Source organism: Palaemon carinicauda, chromosome 3 (genome assembly GCF_036898095.1).
Source record: "Palaemon carinicauda isolate YSFRI2023 chromosome 3, ASM3689809v2, whole genome shotgun sequence".
Taxonomy (NCBI): Eukaryota; Metazoa; Arthropoda; class Malacostraca; order Decapoda; family Palaemonidae; genus Palaemon; species Palaemon carinicauda.
The window spans coordinates 159,480,714-159,501,925 of NC_090727.1; the positions used below are offsets into that span (position 1 = coordinate 159,480,714).

Here is a 21,212-nt window from a genome sequence, read left to right on the forward strand (position 1 = left end):
GCGCTCAATGTGTTCATTGTCAAGACAAACTTCACGATGAAGTCTACCAGGCTGTCTTGACAGCATTTATGGAAGGCGACTGGATGGTCTCTCTCGACCTTCAGGAGGCATACTTCCACATTCCTATACACCCAGATTCCCAACCGTTTCTGAGGTTTGTTTACAGGAATGTGGGGTACCAGTTTTGAGCTATCGGAGATCAGAGCCTCCCTGTACTTGGACGACTGGCTTCTCAGAGCCTCTTCCAGTCATCGCTGTCTGAAGGATCTCATTTGGACTCTAGATCTGGCCAAGGAATTGGGACTCCTAGTCAATTTGGAAATGTCACAGCTGGTCCCATCCCAAACTATTCTGTATTTAGGGATGGAGATTCACAGTCAAGTTTTTCGGGCTTTTCCGTCGGCCCCCAGAATAGATCAAGCCCTGCTCTCCATCCAGAAGATGCTGAAGAAAGAACGCTGCTCAGTCAGGCTTTGGATGAGTCTGGTAGGGACGCTGTCATCCCTGGAGCAATTTGTCTCGCTAGGAAGGCTAAACCTCCGTCCTCTTCAATTCCATCTGGCTTTTCACTGGAAAAAGGACAAGACGCTAGAGGCGGTCTCGATCCCGATTTCCGAAAAGATAAAGTCTTGTCTGACTTGGTGGAAGGACAATATCAGCCTACGAGAGGGTCTTCCCCTGGCAGTTCAGATACCCAACCACGTTCTCTTCTCGGACGCATCGGACTTGGGCTGGGGCGCGACGCTGGACGGTCGGGAATGCTCAGGTCTGTGGAACTCGAGTCAGAGGAGCATGCATATCAACAGCAAGGAGCTTTTGGCGGTTCATCTGGCCTTGATAAGCTTCGAGAATCTCCTTCGAGGCAAGGTGGTGGAGGTAAACTCGGACAACACCACGGCCTTGGCGTACATTTACAAACAGGAAGGTACCCACTCACTGACTTTGTACGAGGTCGCAAGGGACCTGCTCATCTGGTCAAAAGATCGAGGCATCTCCCTAGTAACGAGGTTCATCCAGGGCGACTTGAACGTCCTAGCAGATTGTCTCAGTCGGAAAGGTCAAGTAATTCCAATCGAATGGACCCTCCACAAGGATGTGTGCAAGAGACTTTGGGCGACTTGGGGTCAACCCACCATAGATCTCTTTGCAACCTCGCTGACCAAGAGGCTTCCAATCTAATGCTCTCCAGTCCCGGACCCAGCAGCAATACTGTACATATAGATGCCTTCCTCCTAGATTGGTCACATCTGGATCTTTACGCATTCCACCATTCAAGATTGTCAACAAGGTACTGCAGAAGTTCGCCTCTCACGAAGGGACAAGGTTGACGTTAGTTGCTCCCCTCTGGCCCGTGAGAGAATGGTTCACCGAGGTACTTCGATGGTTAGTAGACGTTCCCAGAAGTCTTCCTCTAAGAGTAGACCTTGTACGTCAGCCACACGTAAAGAAGGTACACCAAAGCCTCCACGCTCTTCGTCTGACTGCCTTCAGACTATCGAAAGACTCTCGAGAGCTAGAGGCTTTTCGAAGGAGGCAACCAGTGCGATTGCTAGAGCAAGGAGAGCTTCTACCATTAGAGTCTACCAATCAAAGTGGGAAGTCTTCCGAGACTGGTGCAAGTCAGTTTCTGTATCCTCGACCAGTACCTCTGTAGCCCAAATAGCTGATTTTCTCTTATACCTGAGAAAAGGACGATCCCTTTCAGCTCCCACTATCAAGGGCTACAGAAGCATGTTGGCATCGGTCTTCCGGCATAGAGGCTTAGATCTTTCCAACAATAAAGATCTGCAAGACCTCCTTAAGTCTTTCGAGACCACTAAGGAGCGTCGTTTGGCTACTCCTGGGTGGAATTTAGACGTGGTCCTAAGATTCCTCATGTCAGACAGGTTTGAGCCTTTACAGTCAGCCTCCCTGAAAGATCTCACTCTTAAGACTCTTTTCCTGGTATGCTTAGCCTCAGCTAAAAGAGTCAGTGAGATTCATGCCTTCAGCAAGAACATCGGATTTTCGTCAGAAAAAGCCACTTGTTCTCTGCAACTTGGTTTTCTAGCCAAATATGAGCTACCTTCTCGTCCTTGGCCTAAATCTTTCGATATTCCCAGCTTATCGGAGATCGTAGGCAATGAACTAGAAAGAGTCTTATGCCCTGTTAGAGCTCTTAAGTTCTACTTAGCTCGTACTAAACCTTTACGAGGCCAATCTGAAGCGTTATGGTGTTCGGTTAAGAAACCATCCTTGCCTATGTCAAAGAATGCTTTGTCATGTTTTATCAGATTGTTAATACGAGAAGCTCATTCACACTTGTGTGAGGAAGACCGATCTTTGCTTAAGGTTAAGACGCACGAGGTTAGAGCTGTAGCAACTTCCGTGGCCTTTAAGCAAAATAGATCTCTGCAAAGTATCATGGACGCAACCTATTGGAGAAGCAAGTCAGTGTTCGCGTCATGTTACTTAAAAGATGTCCAGTCTCTTTACGAGAACTGCTACACACTGGGACCATTCGTAGCAGCGAGTGCAGTAGTGGGTGAGGGCTCAACCACTACAATTCCCTAATTCCATATCCTTTTAATCTGTCTCTTGAAATGTTTTAATGTTTTTATGGGTTGTCCGGAAGGCTAAGAAGCCTTTCGCATCCTGGTTGATTTGGCGGGTGGTCAAAGTCATTTCTTGAGAGCGCCCAGATTAGGGGTTTGATGAGGTCCTGTTGTATGGGTTGCAGCCCTTGATACTTCAGCTCCTGGGGGTCTGTCAGCATCCTAAGAGGATCGCGGGGCTCCGTAAGGAAGACGTACTTACAAGGCAGAGTAATCGTCTAAGTTGACTTCCTTACCAGGTACCTATTTATTTTGGTTTTGTTATATTGATAACTGTCAAAATGAAATAAAAAAAACTCTTAGCTTATACGATGTAAACATATTTAACTGGTCTCTACCCACCACCCTGGGTGTGAATCAGCTATTATATATTCACCGGCTAAGTTAAATATTTAAAAATGATATTTTAATTATAAAATAAATTTTTGAATATACTTACCCGGTGAATATATAAATTAAACGACCCTCCCTTCCTCCCCAATAGAGACGCAGTGGGATGAGAAGAAATTGAGTCTTTGTTTACATCGAGAGAGTGGTATCTGGCCGACAGTTGGCGCTGGTGGGCACACCCGCAACCTGTATAGCGATCGCTGGCGAGTTTTTACTGTTTTTTGTCTGTCGAGCAACAGAGTTGCAGCTATTATATATTCACCGGGTAAGTATATTCAAAAATTTATTTTATAATTAAAATATCATTTTTAAATATTAAACTTAGCCGGTGAATATATAATAGCTGACGTCTCCGACGGCCCGACAGATCCAAAAACTCGCAAGCGATCGCCGTGAAGGTTGCGGGTGTGCCCACCAGCGCCAACTATCGGCCAGATACCGCATATACTTGTCAACCACTCCAGTTCTTCTCTGTCGGTCTTGCCGAAAAGTTGGTTCTGCTCGCTGTTGACCTCGAGTTTTTCTACCGAATTGGTGAAGTACTTTGTTTTGGTTGTTTTATTGGCGTTCGCTGTGTTGGTGTGTTTCTTCAATAAAACTCTTGAAACCCTTTTTTTGGCTTGTGTTTCTTGTTGATGAATTTGGCTTTGACTTGGATTTTCTTTGGTTGTTCAAAATGGCTGACCCTTCTCCTGTTTATCGCAAGTGTGCGAGAGAATGTAACAAACGTCTTCCCAAGGCCTCTATCGACCCTCATACTGTTTGTTCTAATTGCCGGGGTAAATCCTGCCAATTAGGAGATCGGTGTGAGGAGTGCATGGTCTTGTCGGAATTCGAATGGCTTGAGTATGAAAAATATACTCGTAAGCTTGAAAGAGATAGGGTGAGGAGAAGCTCCTCTAGATCTTTGGAATTTTCCTCCTCCCATGCCCCTGAACCTAATCCTTCCCCTGTAGTGGTTGTTCCTGAATCCCCTGCTAGCACTCATGAACCGTCTATGCGGGATATGTTTTTAGCGATTCAAGCTTTAGGCGAGAAGGTTGAGTCCTTAGCCTCGGACCGTAACCAGTTAATGTCCGATGTAAAGTTGTTGAAAAGTGGTAAAGCAGAAAATCTAAGTGATAAAGTTATAAGTGCGCAAAATGTGTTTAGTGTTGCGACCGAGGGTTCGTCTGTTCGTGCTTGTCGCTCCCCTAGTCCGAGACCTCTTTCAGGCTCCCATGCACCAGGGAGAAGTAATGTCGTAGGACTTAAGGGGGCGAGAGGTGTAAACCAGCGTACAGACGTTCCCTCTTTGGTATCAGACGTTTCTCGTCAAGAACGTCCTTACCATAAGACTGGTGAGACTAAGTTCTTCTCGTTCTCTGACGACTTATCGCATAAGAAACCTTGGCGCAAGGTATCTAGGCCCTTAAAGCGAAAGTCAGTCCCTTCAGGAAAGGTCCAGCGTCCTGGCTGTAGCCATTGGGACAGCTCTGACCACTTGCAGTCATCGGATGGCTGTTCGCCTGTTAAGCGAATGCGTAACACGGAGTCCGAGGGTCTCGGTAGAGGCAATGTTTTTCCAGCGCAGACGTTACCGACGTCACGGCCCGTTCCGACTCCCGTTGACCCGAAGTGGGTTGTCCTGCGGGACATGCAGTCTAAGCTTTCTTCTCTTATGGAAGATTATGAGCATGGACAGGTTCACGATGATCCTTTGCTTGCGGTTCGCCAGTGCGATGAACGTGACTCTGGCCTTCAGCCGCCTAAACGAGTGTTTTCTCGTCCGTTTGATGTTAGTACTAACGTTTCTAGTGCTTTGAAACGCGATGCTAGTCGTGTTCCTCGTCTTTCACGTCAGTCACGTGATGTGGAACCCCCCTTGCTACAGTCTCGGACTGACGTTCAGCAGCTGCCACCGCAGCCCCGCACTGACGTTCGCCGACCGACTCCGTTGCCTCGCCGTGACGTTGAGCGTCTGTCACCGCAGTCGGAAGTTGTTTTGCCTGCTCAGACCCTGCAGTCAATGCAGTCTCGACGTGATGTCGAGCGACATTCAACTCAAACTGTTGTTGCTTGTCAGTCACAAGACTTTCAGTCTTTTCAGCCGCGGCGTGACGTTGTTTCCTCAGCTGTTGCTGCTGCTCCGTTGCTTGTTGACATTGCCTGTCAAGCGTTGCCTCCTAGACATGTCTCTCCGTATCACGAGACTCGGCAGTTGTCGGACGAAGTTCCGTCGGATGAGGAAGTCGCTGATCCCCTTCCAACTGATATGCCTTTGGGGACTTTTTCAGATGGAGAGGAGCCTAAAGTTGCTCAGCCCTCTCTTGATTTTAAAAAGATCATGCTGATTTTTAAGGAACTTTTTCCTGACCATTTTGTGACTGCTGCTCCTCGTTCGCCTACGTCAGAGTTCACGCTAGGCCTAGCTGCTTCGACGCTGTCATTTACTAAGCTAGTGCTCTCTCGCTCTTCTAAGAGAGCTTTGCGTTTACTAGGCGACTGGTTGATGACCAGGAGGAGTTTGGGGAAGACAGCCTTTGCTTTTCTCCCTTTTAAACTGGCTTCTAGAGCGAGCGTCTGGTATGACACGGGAGAAGTTCTCGGTTTGGGAGTTCCTGCCTCTGCCCAGGGAGACTTCTCAAGCCTCGTAGACTCTCCCCGTCGTCTGGCCATGAGACGCTCAAAAGTTAGCTGGTCCTTTTCGGACCTTGATCATCTCCTCAAAGGGGTCTTTAGGGCCTTTGAAGTTTTTAACTTTTTGGATTGGTCGCTGGGAGCCTTGAGCAGGAAGATCTCTTCAGCCGACCGTGATGTATCTGTACAAATTATGTCCTGCATGGACAAAGCTATCCGTGATGGCTCTAATGAACTCGCTGCTACGTTTACGGCAGGAGTCCTTAAGAAGAGGGAGACTCTTTGCTCGTTCCTGTCTGCAGGAGTAACTCCCTGTCAAAGGTCGGAGCTACTCTTTGCGCCGTTATCATCTGCCTTATTCCCACAGCAGTTGATTAAGGATATCGCAGCGTTGCTAGTACAAAAGGATACCCATGACTTGATGGCTACGTCAGCTCATAAGGCTGCTCCTTCTTCATCCTCTTATGTCGTTAGACCTAAGTTCGATACTCCAGCGACGAGGTTTATCCCGCCCTTTCGTGGCAGAGCTCCCAGTAAGGGAGGCGCTCGTGCCGATAGTAAGAGAGGTAAGAGGAGAGGATCTAAGTCCTCCCGTGCCAGAGTCTGACTGCCCACATCCTCAGACAGCGGTAGGGGCCAGATTAACCAACTTCTGGCAGGCCTGGGAGAAGAGGGGTGCAGACCGGGAGTCTGTTTTTTTGCTAAAGGAGGGGTACAAAATACCTTTTGTACGGAGGCCCTCCTCTGGTAAAAGTCCCTATAGACCTCTCTCCCAGGTATCGAGAGGAGTCAAAGAGACAGGCACTACAGCTGCAGGTGTCTCAGTTGCTAGAGAAGGGAGCGATGGTGAAAGTCTCGGACCTTCAATCACTGGGGTTTTACAACCGTCTCTTCCTAGTTCCAAAGCATACAGGAGGTTGGAGGCCGGTGTTGGATGTCAGTGCTCTCAACGTTTTTGTTGTCAAAACAAAATTTACGATGGAGACCACCAAGTCCGTCCTAGCAGCAGTCAGAGAGGGAGACTGGATAGTCTCTCTCGACCTGCAGGATGCGTACTTCCACATTCCTATACACCCGGATTCTCAACCGTATCTGAGGTTTGTATACAGGAATGTGGTGTACCAATTCCGAGCACTGTGCTTCGGCCTCAGCCCTGCTCCTCTTGTTTTTACGAGGCTCATGAGAAATGTAGCAAAATTTCTACATTTGTCGGGGATTCGAGCCTCCCTGTACCTGGACGACTGGCTGCTCAGAGCGTCGTCCCGTCATCGCTGTCTGCAGGACCTTCAATGGACGTTGGATCTTGCAAAGGAGTTGGGCCTGTTGGTGAACATAGAGAAGTCTCAGCTGACTCCCTCCCAAACGATTCTCTATTTGGGGATGGAGATACAGAGTCTAGCTTTTCGGGCTTTTCCGTCTGCCACCAGGATAGAGCAAGCCTTGCTCAAAGTCCGTCTCATGCTAGAGAAAGACCATTGCTCTGTGAGAAGTTGGATGAGCCTCCTAGGGACGCTATCATCCCTGGAACAGTTTATCTCTATAGGGAGACTTCACCTTCGCCCTCTCCAGTTCCATTTAGACTCCCATTGGAACAAGAACGAAACTTTGGAGGCGGTCTCGATCCCAATCTCCGAACCAGTCAAGACTTGCCCGAGCTGGTGGGACAGCAATATACGTCTTCGAGAAGGTCTGTCCCTGGCAGTCAAGAACCCAAACCACGTGTTATTTTCAGACGCGTCGGATTTGGGTTGGGGAGCGACTCTGGACAGTCTGGAATGTTCGGGTCTTTGGACGACAGAGCAGAGAAGCCTTCACATCAACTGCAAGGAGCTGTTGGCTGTTCACTTAGCTCTGACAAGTTTCGAGAGTCTTCTTCGAAACAAGGTGGTAGAAGTGAATGCGGACAACACCACGGCCTTGGCGTTTATCTCCAAGCAAGGAGGCACTCACTCCCACGCTCTGTTCATCATCGCAAGGGACCTCCTCATCTGGTCAAAAGATCGAGGCATCTCACTGTTGACGAGGTTCGTCCAAGGGAAATTGAACGTCTTGGCGGACTGTCTCAGTCGGAAGGGTCAGGTGATCCCTACAGAATGGACCCTCCACAAGGATGTGTGCAAGAGTCTTTGGATGACTTGGGGTCAGCCCACCATAGACCTCTTTGTAACCTCACTGACCAAAAGGCTCCCAACCTATTGCTCTCCAGTCCCAGATCCAGAGGCGGCCCACATAGATGCCTTTCTGTTGGACTGGTCTCACCTGGACGCTTACGCATTTCCGCCGTTCAAGATCATCAACAAGGTGTTGCAGAAGTTCGCCTCTCACGAAGGGACAAGGTTGACGTTGGTTGCTCCCCTCTGGCCCGCGAGAGAGTGGTTCACAGAGGTACTTCAATGGCTGGTAGACGTCCCAAGGAGTCTGCCCTTACGGATGGATCTCTTACGGCAACCGCACGTAAGGAGACTTCATCAAAGCCTCCCCGCGCTTCGTCTGACTGCCTTCAGACTATCGAAAGACTCTCAAGAGCTCGAGGCTTTTCGAAGGAGGCAGCCAGAGCGATCGCGAGGGCTAGGAGATCATCTACTATCAAGGTCTACCAGTCGAAGTGGGAGGTATTTAGAGAGTGGTGCAAGTCCTCCTCTATTTCCTCTTCCAGTACCTCTGTAGCGCAAATTGCGGACTTTCTCCTGCATCTGAGAAATGTTCGCTCCCTCTCTGCTCTCACCATTAAAGGCTACAGGAGCATGTTGGCTTCTGTTTTCAGACATAGAAGCTTGGATCTGTCAAATAACAAAGATCTCCAAGACCTCCTTAAGTCTTTCGAGACCTCTAAGGAGCATCGTATGTCGACTCCTGCTTGGAACTTGGACGTGGTCCTGCAGTTCCTGATGTCAGACAGGTTTGAGCCATTACATTCAGCCTCCCTGAAGGATCTCACCCTCAAGACACTTTTTTTAGTGAGCTTGGCTTCGGCTAAAAGGGTCAGTGAGATCCATGCCTTTAGTAAGAACATCGGCTTCTCTACGAATAAAGCTATATGTTCTCTTCAACTTGGTTTTTATGGCCAAGAACGAACTGCCTTCTCATCCTTGGCCTAAATCTTTTGAAATACCTAGTCTGTCAGAAATCGTAGGTAATGAAGTTGAAAGAGTGCTATGCCCCGTGAGAGCTCTTAAGTTTTACTTAGCTAGAACTAAACCTATACGAGGTGGTTCTGAGGCCTTATGGTGCTCCGTTAAGAAGCCCTAATTGCCCATGTCTAAAAATGCGTTATCGTACTTTATTAGATTTTTAATCCGGGAAGCACATTCTCATTTAAATGAGAAAGATCGTTGTTTGCTTAAGGTCAAGACTCACAAAGTGAGAGCAATAGCGACTTCGGTGGCTTTTAAGCAAAACAGATCTCTTTGAAGTATTATGGATGCGACCTTTTGGAGGAGCAAGTCAGTGTTCGCTTCATTTTACTTAAAAGACGTCCAGACTCTTTATGAGGACTGCTACACCCTGGGTCCATTCGTTGCAGCGAGTGCAGTAGTGGGTGAGGGTTCTACCACTACATTCCCTTAATCCCAATATCCTTTTAATCTTCTCTTGAAATGTTTTTTAATCTTGTCTTGGGTTGTACGGAAGACTAGGAAGTCTTTCGCATCCTTTTTGATTTGGCGGGTGGTCAAATGTTTCTTGAGAGCGCCCAGATTAAGGGTATTGATGAGGTCCTGTTATAGGGGTGTTCGCCCTGGATATAACAGCTCCTGGAAGTCTTTCAGCATCCTGGAAGGATGGCTGGGCTTCGTGAGGAAAGCGGACTAATGAGGCAGAGTAATCATTAGAGTCAGCTTCCTTACCAGGTACCTATACTTAAGTTGGTTTTTTATGAAATATTTGTCAAAAAACTCTTGAGCATATACGCCTTTATTGTATTAATACTGGTCTCTACCCACCACCATGGGTGTGAATCAGCTATTATATATTCACCGGCTAAGTTTAATATTTAAAAATGATATTTTCCTTATAAAATACATTTTTGAATATACTTACCCGGTGAATATATAAATTAAAGGCCCTCCCTTCCTCCCCGATAGAAACCCAGCGGACTGAGAAGAACTGGAGTGGTTGACAAGTATATGCGGTATCTGGCCGATAGTCGGCGCTGGTGGGCACACCCGCAACCTTCCCGGCGATCGCTCGCGAGTTTTTGGATCTGTCGGGCCGTCGGAGACGTCAGCTATTATATATTCACCGGGTAAGTATATTCAAAAATTTATTTTATAAGGAAAATATCATTTTACCTAATTATACACATCTAGAGACTGTAAAGTTACAATTCCTGCCTTGAGCACCTCACTCAATCCTTGGGGTAAAGGTTAAAAGCAACATGATATAGTCAGCCAGACTGGTGTGTCCCTCACTTATCTCCCACTAACTACTACATCTACCTTATTAAAGATTCAATGGCCAATCCAGCTCTTGCTGAAGACATGCTCCTGTTCAAAGGACTCAGGTTTGTATAGTTAGAAGAAAGTAAAATTACATGAAGATTTGTAATGTTTAGTCTTACTTTGAACTTCTAAAGTTCTAATGATTCACCTTCACAAATAAGATAATTCCATGATTTGTTCAGAGCTGGATAAAAATTCTTACAAAGTCATATAGATACATGAAACACGCATTTAATCAGAAAGCAGAAAAAGGTGACCTATTAGATTAAATGTATATGCTAACTTATAGAAAATAGAAAAATCATTCTTCCAAGTTATGGAGTGTCTAGAGTTTCAGGAGATATACTAAAGGCTATGCAAAAATAAAGATATTGGGAAGAAAGATACTGTATTTATATAAAAATATAAAGGAAAACTATCCCTGTTATCATTGTTGGGATTATAATTAGCAACAATGGGGTTGCTTATTAATTGTCATTATATATTTTATTATTGAATTCAACAAAATTATTTCTAATAACGTAAGTTCAATATTTCAAAATGTTAAAGTATATTTTACCTACAATTAACTTTTTAGATTCCAAATTTGAATTAAACCTAAAAGAGAAGCAGATATACAGCAGGTTTTAAAATCAGATGCTAAAAGATTTTCATCAAATGAGTGAAAGGACAAAAGCCTATAAAAATAATCCAGGTTTGTATTAATTTAGATAGGGAAAAATACAAATTATCAATGAATTTGTCATACAGTACTTGATAATAGTGCATGGGTTATCGTGTGACCTAGCCTTATTGTCTTCCTACAGTACAATTAATAGGTTCATGCCCATATTCATGTGAAATAGAATGTGATGTGGAGTAAATACAGTATGCATATAATTATGTGATAGGAAATGTGGTTAAATTAATTCTCTTCTTCCAGTCGACACGTCATCTCTTCATTCCAGCAGACAAAAAGATACCGTTCATACGAATAGAGACGAGACAGTCCGAGTTACTGTATAATAAAAGACTAATTGTTGCTATAGATTCTTGGCCAAGAAATTCCCGTAACCCGAAGGTAAGATTTTCCTTGATATATTTATGTTCATATATATATATATATATATATATATATATATATATATATATATATATATATATATATATATATATATATATATATATATATATATATTATATATATTATTTTTACCACAATGCATATACATATCTACAAACTATTATATTGAAAAGATATAGAAATGATGGCCTTCAAATATAAATATTTCATTAAGTGTTATAACATTGTAATATTCATTATGGTGTATAGTGTAAGTTGCTGGGAAGACCGTATTTGAAATTTTCAGATAATTTATAGCCTAGGATGCAACATTTTCATAGTTGTAAGATATAAGTGCAAAGCTGTTAAGTATTAAACATGTTTTATAACTTATGTCTATGTTATAATTTCATTCTATCTTCTTTCGATACATTTCTTGACAATAGTCACACCAAGTAAAAGCAATTAGGTTAAAAGTCAAATATTAAGCAGTTTTCAGTCTTGACTAGCCTAGGGATTTGAGTACTATTCTATTTAACCCCTTCACTACGAGGCAGTGGACCCTCCCCCCTCAATAGCCTCATAAGAGATTTGTCACCATCAGATACACATGCACACTTATTCTATGATAACCTACATTTCCATGTTTACTTCTTTTACTTCTGATTACTGAGTAAATTTTTCAAAAGTTTGCTTTTTTGTCTATTTTACTCTAAACAACCAAAAATTCTTTTTGTTCATTGTAAAGTGATTATAGAATGATTTTCAGAATTATTTTTTATATATTTTACACTAAATAATAAAGTAGAGCACAGTGGTTTTTATATTTTAAACAGTATTAGATTCATTGTGAAGTGATTTTGTGATTGTGTAATAATTCCACAATAAATAGCCAACGAAAGATATACGTTGTACAAAAATGCAAAGGAAATGTCAATTTTTTTCCTTTGACACTGGAAGTTTACTGTAATTTATAATTATAAGGCATACAATGAACAAATAAAGGTGTAATTTCATTTCAAGTCCACTGTACATATTCCTATTGAATTCAAAGAATCTGTTCTTAGGCTTGACATTAACCCATCACCACCATGATAGCTCTTTTATGAGTTTGCAACAAGTGGCTATTTTGAATAACTGTCACTAACACTTAATAGATGTAAATATCAACCACAGATGATATTTAAGATCAAATTCAACCTTGGTAATATATATATATATATATATATATATATATATATATATATATATATATATATATATATATATATATATATATATTATATATATATACATATATATATATATATATATATATATATATATATATATATATATATATATATATATACAGTATATAGTTAATGTGGGTAAGAGTAAGGCTATGAGATGTACGAGAAGGGAGGGTGGTGCGAGGTTGAATGTCATATAGAATGGAGAGTTACTTGAGGAGGTGGATCAGTTTAAGTACTTGGGGTCTGTTGTTGCAGCAAATGGTGGAGTGGAAGCAGATGTACGTCAGAGAGTGAATGAAAGATGCAAAGTGTTGGGGGCAGTTAACCTGTTAAGCGTCACCCACGTGATAAACCGTTCACCACAATCTACTCGGTACTGCCTTCAACGGTATATTCCGTTCATGACTTTAACTGCTTATTTCAAGTCGTCAGTCTTGTGATAATACGTTTACTCATATAGTAAGTATAGGATCACCAATTGGCAACACTCTCAGCACATGTAAGCTGTAAATAGAAATTTATATGATGTCTGGCAACTTTTTTTCTGAACGTAGCTTGATGTTAGAAAACTGGATTTGTCTCAGTGCACTTTGGGCGTTGATGCAAAAAAGGTTGTTTGTTGTTCCTTTTACAATGAGCGGTCTAAAGAGGAAGGTTATTTCTTTAGATGAAATAAATTATATTCTTGTTGAGGAATCTGATAATGATAACCTGTTTGATGTTGAGAGCACTAGTTCTGAATCCTCCAGTGATGAGAATATTGAAGAAACACACTTTTCTTCCAATGCCGAGAGCGAAGATGACTTCTCATAGCCGACTGGCAGGACAACGAGATTTCACAAAACTATATAGGAAAGGAAATGCCGAGAGAGAGAGAGAGAGAGAGAGAGAGAGAGAGAGAGAGAGAGAGAGAGAGAGAGAGAATAAAGTGGATAAATAACGTACAAATGTATGACAAACATATTTGAAAACTGTACAGGAAACAAGACAGAGAGAGAGAGACTCTTGTCCATTTGCTTTTGTTGCTGATCCTGGCGTAAAATTTACAGTTCAAGATAAAGAGAACCCATTAGAATATTCAGTATTATGTAGCCATTTGAAATGAAATAATAGTATTAATTGTTTTTTATTCCACCATTTAATTAATATTCCTACTTTTAACTATAAATACGAATTATAAGCATAAAGAAATGTATTAACTTTGAAAAATTATCATTAGTGAAATGACCGCTCAGGGCAAAAAAAGCGTGACGGTACGTTAGTGGCAACCTGGTCCAGGGGTACGCTTAACAGGTTAAGGGAGTAGTAAAAAATAGAGGGTTGGGCATGAATGTAAAGAGAGTTCTGTATGAGAAAGTGATTGTACCAACTGTGACGTATGGATCGGAGTTGTGGGGAATGAAAGTGACGGAGAGACAGAAATTGAATGTGTTAGAGATGAAGCGTCTAAGGAGTATGGCTGGTGTATCTCGAGTCGATAAGGTTAGGAACGAAGTAGTGAGGGTGAGAACGGGTGTAAGAAATGAGTTAGCAGCTAGAGTGGATATGAATGTGTTGAGGTGGTTTGGCCATGTTGAGAGAATGGAAAATGGCTGTCTGCTAAAGAAGGTGATGAATGTAAGAGTTGATGGGAGAAGTACAAGAGGAAGGCCAAGGTTTGGGTGGATGGATGGAGTGAAGGAAGCTCTGGGTGATAGGATAGATGTGAGAGAGGTAAGAGAGCGTGCTAGAAATAGGAATGAATGGCGAGCAATTGTGACACAGTTCCGGTAGGCTCTGCTGCTTCCTCTGGTGCCTTGGAAGACCGCGGATGCAGCAGCAGTAGGGGATTCAGCATTATGAAGCTTCATCTGTGGTGGATAACGGGGGAGGGTGGGCTGTGGCACCCCTAGCAGTACCAGCTGAACTCGGTTGAGTCCCTTGTCAGGCTGGGAGGAACGTAGAGAGGAGAGGTCCCCTTTTCTGTTTCATTTGTTTGATGTCGGCGACCCCCCAAAATTGGGGAAAGTGCCTTGGTATATGTATGTATGTATATACATACATACGTACATAAAGTATATATGTGATTATATTATTTTTTTTTTTTACATTTTGCAGGGCCATTTCGTGAGGGTGATTGGAGCAATTGGAGATAAAGATGCAGAAAATGAAGTTATTCTTCTGGAACATGATTGCCCTCACACCAAGTTTTCAGAGTCTGTGCTTAACTGCCTTCCCAAATTGCCTTGGGTCATAACTGAAAAAGTAATTATAATTTGGGACATTTTTATTTTTATTTTATATAAATATGTATATGTGCAAAAAATTAAAAAATACGCTTAGTTTTCATGGTAAATATAATAAGATCTGCATAATGAAGTATTGGTGCTTGGTCCACTCCAAGCTAACTACCATAATTATGTTTGCACAAAGACAGGAATTTATACTGACTCCTAAACTTACATTCAAAATGTAACATGCTGCATGAGACTGTCTGGTTACAATCACTGTGTAGCCAACTCTGTTTTTATTCCATTGCATTAAAATTTTGCTTCAATACTGTATGCCTAAAGAGCTTATTATGAAAATGAAATATATTTATATTCTATTATTATCAAGGACGAAGAGGAACGTGAGGATCTTCGACACATTGATGTTTGCTCTGTGGATCCAATTGGTTGCACTGATATTGATGACGCACTTCACTGCCGTCCTCTTCCTAATGGTAACTTTGAAGTGAGTGATATTAGAAGATATCTGGTTTTATAATTCATACTTTGTTTTAGATCATAAGAAGTACATATTTCCATGTCTTCCTTTAAAGTATTAGGTTTGCGCACTTCAAAATCTTTCTTTACCTCTGCTAACAAAGTTGGGAGGAGGTTATGTTTTCTCCCTTGTTTGTTTGTTTATGAACAACTTCCCAGCACAATTTTACTCATAGAGTAGTGAAACTCAGGAATTAATTTTTATGTTGAGATGTGGACCAAATTAACCCTAACCTTAACCCCAACTTTGCACATGGTTGTCACACAGACTTCAAATACGCCTATAGTCTAAATTGATTCTGGAAAGGCAAGCTGGTTTCAAGAAATAAGCTGCTATAGCGGAGGTCAGCATTCTCCGAGTGCTTTTCTGGTTGCCAGTGTTTTAGACTTCCTGATCAAGAAAACTAATGTATCTTCACCTCTTAACTTGAAAAAGTCATTGAAAACCCTTCAAAACATTATTTTTGGGGGTAAACATCAATAAAATGAGCTTTTGTCAAAGAAGCAATGAACATCAAGGGAGGTTCATAGAAATAATTCATTATACAGTGTGAAGATTAACCCAATTGTAAGTAGGGTTGGTTGGCCTTTCCCATTCTGGGTAGTAGTTAAAACTAACTACTACCACTAACTACGTCTTAGTGGTGCCGAAGGACTTTAATAGAAAAATGGGCAAATACTCAGACACTCATTCAGGGGTTATCACCTTTGGTGTGCCTTGTATTGCATATTGTATCTGACAATAAAGGTAATTTGTAGCGTTAGATTTTATTCAGTTGCTTTTCCTTTGCATTTTATCATTTCCTTTTGGCCTCCCACCCAGTTGTTTAATATATTTTAGGTTTTAATTTTCTCTTGTTCTTTACCTCACTCAAGAGCAAATGATTATGGAAAGCCTTAGAAATATGACTGTAGTTCAATCATATTACAACAAAAACATTAAGGTAGTGTAGGGATATAGAGACTTCTTATTATCTTATTCCATGCAAGCTTTATGGTGCAGATATTAAATAATAAAGAAACATTGTACTGTATAATGAAAACTTTTGGATTGGTGGTGTTTTTATGTTTACCAGTTATAGTAATTATATCACTGTTTTTAGTAACGCTAAGATATATTTATCACATTTTAGGTGGGCGTACACATTGCTGATGTTTCTCACTTTATTAGACCAGCAACAGCATTAGACAAGGAAGCTCAAAATCGCAGTACAACTGTGTATTTGACCAACCGGCGAATTGACATGGTACCAGGTGAGATTTTTTTTTTGCACCTTACAAACTTCCTTTCTAAATGAATGAAATATTAAGGCTTTTTAAATCTTAAGGTTTTGTAGCTTATGTAACTCAAGGAGAATAAATTACTTGCTACATAATTAATATTGATTTATAATTTCCAGATCTTCTCAGCAGTAACTTGTGCTCTTTGCGTGGCAATGTAGACAGGTTTGCTTTTTCAGTTATATGGGAAATGTCACCTGAAGCGGAGGTTTTGTCTTCAAGGTATGTTTTCATTTTTTATTCTTTTTTTTTCCTGGTATAATTTAGGATATAATGCCGTCTTGGCTCTTTTCATATTTTACTTTGATTGAAAAATTTAATGCCGTCTTGAATCATTTATCAATTACTAGTTTGGCTAGACCTTTGAAATTCATTGTTTGCTTCTATATAGAAATGCTACAAATAAATGGCTGTTGTTTAGAAGGTATTTATAGATTTTGTTGGCTGTCTTGAATACAATTATTTGTTACTGCACTAATATAAACCCTCATTTTGAATAGGAGTGTTTTCATCTTGGCTTGAACTCGGCAGTTAGAATTTATAATGAAATGTCAGTAGTTACTGGCGGAGAAGCCCTTTCCCCAGCCAGTAGAATGAGTAGCCACCCTCTTTTTTTCAGCTACAGGTACATAGATATGTACAAGTATACCTGACGCTGCCTTGTGGTTGTTTTGATTTTTTCCTCGACAATTGTTTACGGTGTGAAGGAAATTAAGGAAGAGGGGAGGTTTTGCATTTTTTCCTATAACAGTATTATCATTAATAGGTAAGCTACAACCCTAGTTGAAAAAAGTAGGATGCTACAAGCCCCAGAGCTCACAGGGAAAATAGTCTATTGAGAAAAGTGAATAAGGAAATAAACTGTAGATGAGAAGTAATGAATACTAAAAAACTTAGATCTGTGACAAATAAACTATGAAGAGAGACTTATGTCAACCTGTTCAACATAAAAATATTTGAAGCAAGTTTTAACTTCTGAAGTTCCAGTGATTCATCTGCCTGATTATCAAGGAAGATTATTCCATAATTTGGTCACAGCTGTAATGAAACTTCCAGAATTGTTCGAAGTGGTGAGCTTTATAATGAAGGCAAGACAGTTAGAATTAACTGCATATTTAATACGGCATAAAAGATGATACCCTCTGGGAAGATCTAAATGCAAAGGATTGTCAGAATTAGCAAAAATCTTATGTAACATGCATAAAGAACTAACTGAACAATGGTGCAAGAGATTAATATTAGGATCAGGAATAAGAAATCTAATAGATAACGAAGTTTTGTCCATGAATGAAGAATTAAAACATTTCTTAAGGCTAAAATGATCACCAAAATATTTAAGACTTTCTCAATAAGCTTAATGCCCCATATGCACCATGCACTAATTTTAGCTAGATCTCTGTTAAAGCACTCGGCAACCTCAGATCTACATTCAGGAGATGGAATTGGTGCAAAGAGCAGCATCATTAGCACATGCAATGATCATATTTTTTTTTTTAGGCCAAACCACATATGTGTATATAGAGTAGTACGAAAAGTAATGGGCAAAGAAAACTACTCAGAGGAACACCAGATATTACATTATTATAATCACTATGGTGCCCATCAACAACAACTACTTGCAATATATTACTTAAAACTTCAATAATTACGCTAAGAAAAGACCCACCTACACCAAATTGGTTGAGTTTTAAAGCAAGGGCCTCATGATTAAAATGGTCAAAGGCAGTACTAAAATCAAGGCCAATCATACAAACTTCCTGACAATGATCAAGGGATTTCTGGACAACATTGGAAATATTGTGTAAGTTGTCAATATAAACTTCTCATTCCTGTTTAACAGCATTACTTTTGCTGTGAACTGCTGACAGCAATGTCATCGTCATCTAACTAAGGCAGTGGGACATCTTTATACAAAGTCGAGATTAGGAGAATTTCACGTTACTCCTTCACCTCTGCTGCACTTTCATCTCTTCACACTGCTTGTCAGAAGAAAAGGGTGTATGGATGAAATACTTCTATAAGACAGATTGATAGGTGTTGTGTACACGTGATTCCTATCGTTTTTTTCCCCATGGGAGACGCAATGTTGCCCATGATTCCCAGTCGCTGGATCACTGAAGACTAAGAATAAGACGACACCTAGAGACAAGATAGCACGCCTGTACAGTGGCGCCACCTCTCGTTTGTGCACACTTTCATGTCTTTGTGCATATGTTCCTGCAGCAGTACCACCTCACTTCTATGTGTCCATTAGCTTGCTACCGTCTGTGCGCCTGCTTCTACAACAGTACATCCTCACTTGTCGGCGTTCTTCCTCTTGTTGTGCGCTTACCCATTACATAAATATGTTCACACTTGCCCCTTAGCTGGCAACTATGCAAGCCCTCATCTGCTTTTGCAAGTCCTCACATGTCCATGCTCGCTCTCCCTCCTCTTAAGGCTCACATTTGTTTTCTAGTAAGAAAAGAAACTTGATACAGTAGTTCTAAATTTGCCAGCACGTTGTGCGATGCGGAAGAATACTTTCTGGGAACATTTCTTCCTTGAAGATTTGTATCTGTATGAGATACAGAATGCTTGCAAACCAATCATCTGTTCTCTTTCTCAAAAGAGCAAGCACACGCATAACTGGTAGTAGTAAGGGCCTTTCCCTTCTCTCCCTTTCCAGCATTATTCCTTTTGTTTTTAAGGAAACAATGTGTACCAAGCCATCCCTTCGGGAACAGACATCACTACCGAATACTGCTACTTCATTTGAAGGGAAAGACGGTCTAAATATGTCCAAACAGTGTAAAGGTGTATCTTCAATGATCTCTTTTGTATATAAGGAAGTTATGTATCTGTTATCTGCATATTTCTCTCTTAACAATAAAAATACCTGATGGGTTTCATGTTTTATTTTAGTTGTAATAGTTGTACTTGAGCAGACCTTGTGGACAAAAATAGAAGTTGAAAGCAAGACCCTATGTATTCTGATTAGGAGCATTGCCATCACTTAATAAAAGTATTGTACCCGCATAAAATAATCACTTCCTTGATACTCTTAAGGGATTTTAGATGGGTTGACTCATTACCACACCAACTGTTCATTATTTATGTAGATTCATGGCATGTATGTCCATAGATAAAGTATAGGGAATTTTGTTTTTCAATAAAAGGAACAGTTAAAAAGTGTCAGTATGTTGAGAGTTTCTTCTTTCTCCTAATTTGTTTGTTATGTTTAAACATTAGAGCAAGCTGTAGCATTTTTGAAATGTTTGTTTAGCAAATTTTATTTGATATATTTTGTATTAATCATCCTGAGACTACCATTGCAGAAGCATGTTAATAAATCTTTGCTGATGGCTGGTATGCCTTAAGGTTTCATTTTTTGTTGGGTTGCTTGTTTGATTTTATTGTGCAGAACATTTTATAATTTTTTTTATAATTCAGTAATCAAACTGGTTGCCTACTAGTCATATTCCTCCAGTCGCCTTGGTGACCACGGAGGTAGCAGCAGTAGGGGATTCAGCGTAAGAAGCTTTATTTGTGGTGAACAACGGGGGAGTTTGTGCTGTGGCACCTTATCAGTACCAGCCAAACTAGGATGAATCCCTCATCAGGCTGGAAGTACCTGTAGTGGAGAGAGGAAAGGTCCCCTTTTGTTCCTTTGTTTGATGTCGGCTACCCCCCAAATTTGGGGGAAGTGTCTTGGTAAATAGATAGATAGAATATAATATACAGTAGTAAGTTTAATTAGATATTTGCTTAGAGTTTTCTTCCTACAGTTCTGCTTTTCATATTGTTTAGACTTTAGATCATGAAAGTCAGTCTTTAAAATGATAATTGAAAACTGTTTCTATTTCCAGGTTTACTAAGTCAATCATCAAGTCTCGGGGAGAATTGAGTTATGAACAAGCTCAGCAAAGAATTGATGACCCAGCTATGGACGATGATTTGACAGCATCTCTACGAAATCTTAACATGTTAGCCAAGCAAATAAAAGCCATGAGAATCGAAAAAGGGTAAGGCAAATACCAGTACTTTTCAAATTTCCCTCTTTATACATGCATGACTGTATTGAAAATATTATCTCCTTTTCTCCTAACACTTATTCAGTCAGGGGCATCAGAAAACCACCATATATAAATTTGATTTTTTCAATATCAAACTTACCCGATGATCATATAGCTGCATCCCTGCTGCCCGACAGAAAAAACCTACGGGCGGAATACGCCAGCGATCGCTATACAGGTGGGGGTGTACATCAACAGCGCCATCTGTCAAGTAGGTACTCAAGTACTCGATGTCAACAAAGAACCAATTTTCCCTCTGTCGTGCCACTGGCAAGACCTACTAAATATGCCGTCCCTAACTGGATTTGTTTTCACAACGATTTGGTGAAGTACACTATTCCAGTTTTGAGCTTTCGCTATGCAGGGGTTTTATCTTCATTTCAAAACTTGAACTCGTTTTGGATAGATTTAATTATGGTGACGAAGAGAGTATGGACTCTCTTTCACTTTTAAATGGCCGACCCTTCCCTTAGACGGAAGTGTTGGTGACGAAGAGAGTATGGACTCTCTTTCACTTTTTAATGGCCGACCCTTCCCTTAGACGGAAGTGTGTTTAGGTTTTTGGTAATTTTGCTTAACAAGTTATAGATCTATTTATTTTATATCTCTCCGCCTTTTTAGGCCTCTTCGATTAACTTTCCATTTATTATAAACTTATAAAAATTAATTTTTATGTTTGTTTATATGCGACCTTTCCTAATAGTAGGCGGTCCTTACTTGGAACCGAAGTTAATTAACATTGAGCCCGTCATATCGTATTTACCTTTTTTAATTTTAATGTTTTATGAAAGAATTTCTTTGATAGTCTCG

At 41.0% G+C, this 21,212-nt stretch overlaps 1 protein-coding gene across 1 annotated transcript in view; it reads left to right on the top strand.

Annotated features, from left to right (window-relative positions):
- LOC137638727 (exosome complex exonuclease RRP44-like) overlaps positions 1-21,212 on the top strand; it is a 95,956-nt gene that overhangs the window by 29,391 nt on the left and 45,353 nt on the right. Inside the window, exons 5-10 of the mRNA XM_068371054.1 lie at positions 10,965-11,102; positions 14,417-14,563; positions 14,918-15,034; positions 16,200-16,320; positions 16,467-16,569; positions 20,196-20,351. Coding sequence (XP_068227155.1) covers positions 10,965-11,102; positions 14,417-14,563; positions 14,918-15,034; positions 16,200-16,320; positions 16,467-16,569; positions 20,196-20,351 — 782 coding nt within the window. The remainder of the gene's footprint in view (positions 1-10,964; positions 11,103-14,416; positions 14,564-14,917; positions 15,035-16,199; positions 16,321-16,466; positions 16,570-20,195; positions 20,352-21,212) is intronic.